Here is a 9606-nt window from a genome sequence, read left to right on the forward strand (position 1 = left end):
AACATGTTTTAAAATCAGTTCCCTATGACGTATCCGCATGATGTGGTTGAATGATGTGCAGCACTATTTAAATAAAGTTAAGACCATGTAAAATGAAGTCCATGTGATTCTGTTCTTATTTTAGTGACTCTGCCTACACTGTTTAGGTATTGCTGACGTTTTTGCAACATTTTTGATGATACAACGGCGTCATTGGATCCTTAAAAGACCCTTTTGTGACCGAAAATGCCTGCAGTCTGGTCTATCTCAAAGGCTTCTGTTACAAAGGTTTATATTTTATAAATGTATCTCTGTCCTCGGTTTAATAGTATTTGCTACAGTAAAGTCATAAGACTAGTTTGCTAAACGATGGCTGCATCATCATTCCATGTTATAAATGATTCAAAGTGTTGAGTGTTTTACAACAGTCAGCCTTTATTGGCATAAGTAGCGTTCAAAATCATTTCAGCCTGACTTAGTCATAATATCTGCACCGTACATCATATATTATCTATCTATCTATCTATCTATCTATCTATCTATCTGTCTATCTATCTGTCTATCTATCTGTCTATCTGTCTGTCTATCTGTCTGTCTGTCTGTCTGTCTGTCTGTCTGTCTGTCTGTCTGTCTGTCTGTCTGTCTGTCTGTCTGTCTGTCTGTCTGTCTGTCTGTCTGTCTGTCTGTCTGTCTGTCTGTCTGTCTATGTATGTAACTATATTCATCGCTGAAAAAATTTATAAATAATGCTTAGCATATACTTACTATCCAAGAAAACCCCCAAACAACTCCAGACCGTGATTAAAAGTGTTTTAATCTATTGTTATTTAACAGGACAAAATTATGGGAATATACTCCAGAAAGTGTTTTAAGTTTTAGATGAATATTATAAATATGAAGTGACATGTGAGGCTTAGTACTGTCTAGTATATAGTTTCATGAACATAGTTCATAAATGCATTTAAGAGAACATTCCACTTATCTGTCTTATTGTAGCCTGTGTGTTGAAACATTTATTATTTCACATATACTGACATTACAACATGATATCGAGTCATAATTACTCCAACTTGTAACATGAGTCTATAGTCATCCGTTTGGGTAAAGGATGTTGTGAGACCTTCACTTCTGTTGAATCTGAAAGCAGACATGGTCAGCGTTGTCGGCGCTGATGACGTCGAAAGGAGGAGAGACTTTCGACCAATCAGCGTGCGTCTCCCAGCTCCTCATCTCCCCTGTTAATGCAATGAGAAAGGTGAGGAGCAGCCCAGATTGTTGCGATTAAAGGACTTTTATACATCAACTCCGGAGGACGCCTCAATAAAAAAAGCAAGAAGGTACCTTAGAAGTCACTAAATATATTGTTTTGTTTTCCTTCGTTGTCATTGAACGTTTCTGTCAACCTGTTTGCTAATGATGGACATCAACAAGTTGGCTAATTTGACTGCACGTTACCTGAGCTAGCAGCTGTGAGTTCAACCAGGAAAAGGCACGACCGTAGAAGTATTTAAACAGTAAACCAGGCGAAGGTTTTCGTTTAGCTTGTCATACTGCCCCTTCAAAGCAGCTGAGAGAAGCTAACTCGATGTTAGCTGCCTGTCTGTGCATGCATCATGTGAGAGTGATTGTGGCTGTCAACTGGCTTTTGTTTTGTCTGTCGGTGAAAATCCTGAGCATTTTTCATCCATACGAGTGCGTATAAGTGTCAGTAACAATGTATGCGTCCTCGAGTCGTGACACCTTCACCTTTGATTGGTTTAGATGAATCTATATTTCTGTAGGATGGAGAGTGACAGCTCGCCTCAGTGTCGCAGCCGAGCCTCTCCTAAGATGCCCACCCTCCAGGATGTGGACACCTCATTGGAGGGGGAAATAAAGACAGGCAATCATCAACAAAGAAATGGGGACACACACATGACCAGCAACGGTAAGAAAATATGAACTTCCTCATCAGCAGTGCCAAGTGACAGGACATTGACCTCTTATTCCAGAGAAATGATAAATGCAATGTGTACTTGATTCAACCCTTACCTCCCTTCTAGGTTTAGATACATTTCCAAACAAGTATTTGCCAATGAAAGCATTTCTCAGATGATCAGACGTTGGTTTTTTTCCTTTTAAGCAAGACAAGTTGACTTGTTGCGGTTAACAATTTGTTGCCCAATGACTGGGTCACAGCTTCTTACTGCTGAACAGACTCCATTTCTGGCCCCATGTCACAGAATGAAAGGTTATGTCAATAATAACATGTTGAGGAGTGTTGACTGTAATACAACAGCCTGACATGTTTTAGACAACATGAGCTGACTCTATATTTACAATAAAGTACTGGATTTGGAATAACAATAAAAAAAACCTCTCAATTTATGCTTGTAAAATCCTGCTTTCAATACAATATAAAGTTTACAACTTGTTTCGTGTCCTGTACAGTTTCGTCTTTCGGTCATGTTGATAGTTGAGGTGGAGTGCTATATCTGCTTATCTGTTTGACTTGAGCAAATTTCCAAAGTCATTCACCATCAGGCAGCTGGCGAGATTTACAACATAAAGTAAACTTTAAAACGATCCTATGAATTTTCTCAGTTTGTGGATAATAGGTTGTTTTTGTTGCTACAAGATGTCCCAGGTATGTCTCCATTTAGATTGTTGTCACAGTGTGCATCTCCTTAAAGGCAGATACCAACTTAAACATTAACTATTTTGTAATGAATTAAAACATTTGACTATGGAGATAATTGATGTTGACGTTTAACAGGTCAACTGGGTCATGGTAACCGAGCAACTCTGTACACACTGTTGTTCATTCAGGCGTGTCCGAAGAATTATTATTTAATGTGGAATGATTAGCAGCATTATCAGCAGCATGTTGACTTTATTTGTTATCTTATCTGCAGACTCATGTGTTCTGTTTTGAATTTCAGGAAAATTTGAAGTGGAACATGTGATCAGCAAAAAACTACACCTGAAAAAGAAAGCAGAGGTGAGTAGGTTGTTTTTTGGGTGTAGAAGAGGCAAAGACCAATCACTAACAGCAACAAGACTTCTACAGATATTTACACCTTAGGAGTCACCTTGACAAAAAAACATTCAAAGCAATGTAGGCAGAGAAATTAGTCTTATTGAGTGTTGTTTTCATTGATGACTAAAAAGATAACATCATGCAGTGTTTCCCACAGAATGACTCCATACCTGGCCGGTGGAGTTACTCTTATCTTAGGCTACATTTTAATATGAGGTTTGTGTTTACATCAAATGTATATTGATTTAGTTTTTGCGATGAACAACGTTAATCTGTTAAATTTATCCGTGCACAGACGCAAACACAACAGCGTTTTTGAAAACGTTCCACCTGATGTGATTCAGCTCTGTGTGTCTTATCTGTCAGGAGGGAATTCTTTTTTTAAAAAGAGGGAGTTTGTTATGTTGCACAGAGCCATCTTGCACACAAATGATTATGAATAGATAATTTAAAAAAAAACAAAAAAAAAAACAGGTCAGAAACATACTTGGGTGGGCATAAATATACTTGGGTGGCCTGCCCAGGTATCTTCTATGTGTGGGAAACTCTGCTCATGTGTACAGTTGTCCACGAACCACTCTACTGTAGGAGACGGAAACAAGCATTACTTGTTACAGAGGAAGAGTGTTTAAATATCTGTAAGATACAGTCTGCTGCTTCCACTTCTGGTCAATGGAAAGATTTTTTTATATAACCAGGTTTTTCATCACTCCCTAAAGAAAATATTTACACGATGGAAGTCCAGAATCTGTTCACTGTTCTTCACGATGTAACAGCGGCTGACAACTTTCATATATTTTAATCATATTGTTCAGAGATAACAGCAAACATGCAATGACAATCTGTGCTGGGTTTTGATATTAAGTTGCAGTCTCTGATATTTAGGGAATATAACAGCAGCATTTAATGCCCAGGACAAATACCTTCTAATAAAAACAACTTGTAGCCAGCAAAGAAAGGAATAACCAGAACATGGTTAGAAGAGGAACCGCCAACAAGAAGAGATAGATGACAATTGCAAATGTTTTGTAGGTATTGATTAAAATGTTTAAATTATGAATAATAATTATGTAGAAAACAAATACTTGGTGCTTTATTACATTTTCTGACTTTCTGCTTTGCTTTTTTTCTTGTTTTCTGTGATTTATTCAAGGCGTTTATATCTGAATCAGAATTGGGCTTTACATTTACCCACACAAGAAATTTGACTGAATTTAAATAATAAAAAAGATATGAGAAGAAAATTACAAATACATAAATGGACTTCAAAAAAGTCCAAATTAAAAAATAATGAAAAACACAAAATTTAAATGAATTTGAATAACATCCAAGATGGAAATGTTTGTTTCCACCCAAAAAAAGGTTTCTGCCCCCTGCTAAATAAAAGATCGTTAAATAATACAGTTCAGGTTCACACATTCACAGAGTGTTTTCTTTTATTTATGATTCATGTTCCACTTACACAAACAATGTTTTCAAACTGAAACTTTATTAGATTGCTTTCAGTATGAATCTTCTTTGCTGTTTTATTTGTTCTGTCTCGAGGATTTTCTGACAGAGAACGTGATCATTTTTATTAGGGCCCGACTGATACAGGATTTTCGGGGCCAATTCCGACTTTAGATATTGGAGAGGGAAAAATGCCCTACTGATACATCAGCTGATATCTTACTTAGATCTTTGTGTAATCTATAGAGATAGATATTGATATGCACATTTATTGTGTTAATCCCTCAAATGCAGTTATCGAACCCTTGTGGAAAAGATATATAATGCAGACAAAACTGAAAAGTAACTAATAACATACAGCACAGTTTAACACTCTGGAGAGTGATAGTGCTTGTATAGCACGCTCTGCTAGTTTAATGCAATGAAGCTCAAATCAAATGTTCTTTGACTGGTGAATAAATATAAATAAATAGTGCTAGCCTCCCATATCTGCACTAAAATAAGCAAACACAGATCACTGGATATGCTAATAATAGCCGATGTTATATGCTGGCTGAATAATCGGTCATTATAATCCAAACCTTTGGACTGCTGCAGTCTTTCTAACCGAAGACTTAGGCCAGACTTTAATATGCCAGAATACTGATAATATTTCATCTGTCATACTAATAATATTTCATATATCATATGAAGAACATATCATAGGCCAGGCGCTCATTTTTATTAATGTCCCATGACACAGTTTGGAGCCTAAAACCAGGAACTTCACAGTGGCTTATAAAAGCTAAATGACTTCTCTGAAAGTAAAACAAGCGTGTGACAAATTACACAGTTGAAAGTGTCATCATCGTCATGCAAACACAAAGCTGCTATTGGTAGGAGAGGACTCATAAGTGTTGTTTATTGTTAAGAGATAACCCCCTGTATCATACAGTTAGCTGTGCTTTTTATCAACGGCAATATAAAAATGTCTTCTCACAAGGCTGCCGTACTAGAAGTAACTGAATTGAGGAAGCAATTTTGCCGTCTTTTATTGAGGAATTAATACCGCCATAATTAAACTGTAAACTCTAAATCTTCCTCCCTTCGGCGTCTTTGTTGCCACTATTTTATGTTTTTTTTAGAAACAGATTCTGCTTGTCTATGTTTGGATGTCTTTTGCTTTTTTTTTTAGCACCTGAAAAGTGACCTGATGCGTCAGTTTGACAGTCAGGTCAATGACTTCATGGACAGTCTCATCGAGGAGTCGGCTAGCCTGGAGCCAGCACCGATACCTGCTGTCTTCTCACCTCGGCTGTCAGACAAGGAGAGGAGCAATCTAAGGTGCTTCCTTAAAACAAGGCGGATATTAAGTAGGCAAGCTGTGCCCATTTGTCCTCTTTCTCATCACTGTTTATGTTTTTCTGTTGTTTTTTTTTCACATAGGCACATCCGGCCCCCTCATGGCCAGGGGAAGCTGTTTGTCAGTCGCAGGTCCCTCTTAGAGTAAGTTGGTACAATGATATGAATGAAATGTAAATTAGACTTCGTGAAAGCTCATGTGCAACACAACGCTTGTTCATAACGAAGACTTCCTTGAGATTTTTTTACCCACATTTTGAACGTTTGTCAAGATCAGTGAAGTTGTTAAAATACTCATCTCCTTTTTTTTTTTTTCTTCTTTACAGTGAACTGTTTGAGGTGAACCACATCCGAACCATCTACCACATGTTCATCGCCCTGCTCATTCTCTTCATCCTCAGTACACTGGTGGTAGATTTCATTGATGAAGGCAGGTAATTTCAAAGACTGCTGTGAATAAAGCTGTGTTTTGATCCCCTTGTCAAACATGTCAACCTAATTGAAAAAAATCTGCCTGTTCAGCATGTCCCTTTTTCTTTTTTTCCTTTTACTTACACTTAAAAGCAGGAGTGAGAATATGATCACATGAGAATGTGTGACAGAATTGCCTAAATGCCCTCCAGGCCAAAAGCATATTTTTTACACCATATCTATGTTCATACCAATATTGAAAGACAGAACAATAATTGGCAGCAAGGTATCCCTACATATCCATTGTGCGATCCAGTGATTTATCTTTTAGAGCTTCAGTCTCACTTGTGTTTCTCCTTTTCCTCAGACTTGTCTTGGACTTTGACCTGCTGGTCTATGCGTTTGGACAGTTCCCCCTGGTGGTGTGCACGTGGATCTACATGTTCCTCTCTGTTCTGTTGGTTCCCTACACCCTGTTCCACCTCTGGTCACAGACCCAGTCCGGCTCCTTCAGTCACCCATGGTTGTACAGTTTGCTGTTTGGCTCTGTATTCCTGCTGTACCAAGCTCTGGGTCTGGGATTCCTGCCTACGTATATTGCGCTGACCAACAGTTTGCCACCTGCCTCCAGCTTCATCGTTATCCTGGAACAGGTAGACAAATCAGTGCAGCTGCTTCGAGTTCATATGGTTTGAAATTTGCTGTATGAACTTTCCCTCTCTTTTAAAACACTGACTTTAAAATGTTGATCTCGCTGCTGTGTTTCATATTGTTGGTATAATTCCAGGTGCGACTAATGATGAAAACCCACTCCTTTGTCAGGGAGAATGTGCCAAGAGTCCAGAGCTGGGCGAAAGACAAGACCAGTATGTAACTTTCCAGATCACACAGATTAATGTTTGTTGTTTACCCTGTTTGTACATGCATGTACTTGACTTTTTTGTTTGTAAGTTTACATCATTTCTTTCTTCCTGATGCTTACTGTGTTTTCTTGATGTCCCTATTCTCTTCTTTCATCTGCAGGCCCCAACCCGGTGGTCCCTCAGATGTCTCAGTATCTCTACTTTCTATTTGCACCCACACTCATCTACAGAGACCAGTACCCCAGGTAAACACACCTTCTTATTGCTGGTTAATTGTTCCCAAAAAAAGCAGCTCATGTCTTTGGTAAAACGACGTTTCTCACAAAATGCAGGAACCCAATGATCCGGTGGAGCTACGTGGCTACAAAGTTACTTCAGGTGCCGACTTTCTTTCCGCTGACCATATCTAAAATGCCAAAAGAAAAGATGCACCCTTTAAGTCTAACCCTGTTGGAACCATTGCTTCCACACAGGTACTGGGCAGTCTGTTTTATGCCTATTACGTGTTTGTGCGGCTCTGCATCCCTCAGTTCCGTAGCATCAGTCTGCAGCTTTTTGACCTGAGGGCTATGGTCCTCTGTGTCTTTAACTCCATTTTGCCAGGTAAGATCTGCAACGACCCTATCATTCATGTAATAGTGTTAGTCTCAATGAAGATATTTCCTGAAGAAAATATGTTTTGTTTTTTCCTTTACAGGAGTGCTGGTTCTCTTTCTGGGATTCTTTGCCTTCCTCCACTGTTGGCTGAATGCTTTCGCTGAGATGCTCCGCTTTGCTGACAGAATGTTTTACAAGGTACTCGTGCTGTCTGCGGCTGTTGCAGAAAAAAATTACATCATGTTTGTGAGGGTTTCTTGATATGTGACTGTATTGATTTAAATTGCACCTGATGGCCACACAGGATTGGTGGAATTCAACCTCTTTTGCCAATTATTACCGCACTTGGAATGTGGTCGTTCATGACTGGCTGTTCTACTATGTGTACCGGGATTTCCTGTGGGTCAGTGCTTTTTGATATTGATAAAAAAATTCCTGTCTTTTGAGTATTTCCTAATCATGAAAACAAAATACGAAAATAACATTTTTATCTATTTGATTTATTCATTTTTAAAGCAATTTATAAATATCCCGAACACATTACCAAAGTAATATTGATAGAAAATGAATGGAGCCATCAAAGCTTGTTTGTAGATAAAACTTTTCTGTCCTCTCTGCTGTTTTCCTTCCAGATTTCTCAGAAGCGTTTCAGACCAGCAGCCATGCTGTTTGTGTTTACAGTGTCTGCAGTGGTCCACGAGTACATTCTTGCAATCTGCTTTGGATTCTTCTATCCCGTGCTTTTCTGCCTCTTTATGTGTTTTGGAAGTAAGACTTTAATTCTCCTCAATTCTTCACAGATTGTTTCTCTGATTTTATTTCACAATCAGCCTATCAACGTTTCTTTTCAATCATTTAGTCTTTTCACTTTTACCCTCTCACAGTGATGTTTAACTTCATACTGCACGACCAGAGGAAGGGTCCCATCTGGAACATCATCATGTGGACGTCCCTCTTCCTGGGTCACGGAGTCATTATCTGTCTGTACTCTCAGGAGTGGTATGCTCAACGTTACTGTCCCCTGAAGGAGGTAAAGCTGGAGCAGTTTATGAATGACTTTGTGCTATGTCAACACAAAGCATGACAACAATGTGAGGTTCAGGTGGTGATATGATTATTATATGATGCTATTTGTTTTAATTTCAGTCTTCGTTGTTTGAGTTACTGAAGCCTCGCTCCTGGAGCTGTCAGAGAAGCCTGATGTCAAACTCTGAGAGGCTGTGAACTACGTTTGGACGACTGGCTAGGACAATCACTGATCAGTATACATTTGACAAGACTTTCTGTTACCTTCATAACGTCTGATCTTTCATGTTTGATTTATTTTATCGTACTGAGGCCAAACTGTTTTTTACTCCAGCAGCGGGGTCAAAGTGGTGCCTTACTTACCTGTTTTATGTGCCAACCCACTAAATTACAAGTTCACATGAAAGCTCATGTGATCTATTTTAATGTTTATATATTAGTTGTATTTCAGATGTACTCAATTTTACTTATTCCTTTATCAATTTTAAAACCCCTCCTTGTGCCAATATGATAATTACAATAATGATGGCAGCTGAATACAAACATTAACAAATGCAATAATAGTTAGTATTTAACAAATGTTGCGAGTACTACTCTGTCAATAACATTCAAAAAGTTGTTGAAAAAAACGTTCAGTTTTAGTTATATTCACTGCTAATAAAATAGTTTTTTTAAAGGGGTGTATTTGTGAGGAGCCGTGGCTTCTGCATTATACTGAAAAGATTCTTTTTATTTAAAGGGGAAAAAAGGTTTGCATTTGTTTGAATATTATTTATAGTAAATCTAAAAGTTTGATGGAGAGATTTTATAGATAAGTGTACATTGGACCCCTAATATTAAGGTAATGTTTATTTTATTTCCAGATGTAAGGCCACATGAATGTTGGGCACTTACAACAAGTCATAACAATTAACCCATCTG

The 9606-nt window shown here is 38.2% G+C and overlaps 1 protein-coding gene across 1 annotated transcript; it reads left to right on the forward strand.

Annotated features, from left to right (window-relative positions):
- The first annotated feature begins 1180 nt into the window (after window positions 1-1180).
- Window positions 1181-9305, forward strand: soat1 (sterol O-acyltransferase 1). Its single transcript, XM_079350370.1, has 16 exons — window positions 1181-1316; window positions 1761-1906; window positions 2901-2959; window positions 5622-5770; window positions 5873-5932; window positions 6115-6222; window positions 6567-6852; window positions 6987-7065; window positions 7223-7307; window positions 7395-7440; window positions 7536-7665; window positions 7760-7857; window positions 7964-8062; window positions 8292-8427; window positions 8544-8689; window positions 8806-9305. The coding sequence occupies exons 2-16, from the start codon at window positions 1762-1764 to the stop codon at window positions 8881-8883; spliced, it is 1704 nt and encodes a 567-aa protein (XP_079206496.1). The 5' UTR covers window positions 1181-1316; window position 1761; the 3' UTR covers window positions 8884-9305.
- The last annotated feature ends 301 nt before the right edge of the window (window positions 9306-9606 follow it).

The sequence above is a fragment of the Symphodus melops genome, assembly GCF_947650265.1.
Source record: "Symphodus melops genome assembly, chromosome: 8".
Classification (NCBI taxonomy): Eukaryota; Metazoa; Chordata; class Actinopteri; order Labriformes; family Labridae; genus Symphodus; species Symphodus melops.

Bases quoted from the DNA above. Each gene is read 5' to 3' on its own strand.
- soat1 (XM_079350370.1), top strand. From the start codon at position 1,762: ATGGAGAGTGACAGCTCGCCTCAGTGTCGCAGCCGAGCCTCTCCTAAG. The intron at 7,066-7,222 runs GTATGTAACTTT...TTTCATCTGCAG, and splicing joins CTGGGCGAAAGACAAGACCA to GCCCCAACCCGGTGGTCCCT. The intron at 7,441-7,535 runs GTGCCGACTTTC...GCTTCCACACAG, and splicing joins TGGCTACAAAGTTACTTCAG to GTACTGGGCAGTCTGTTTTA.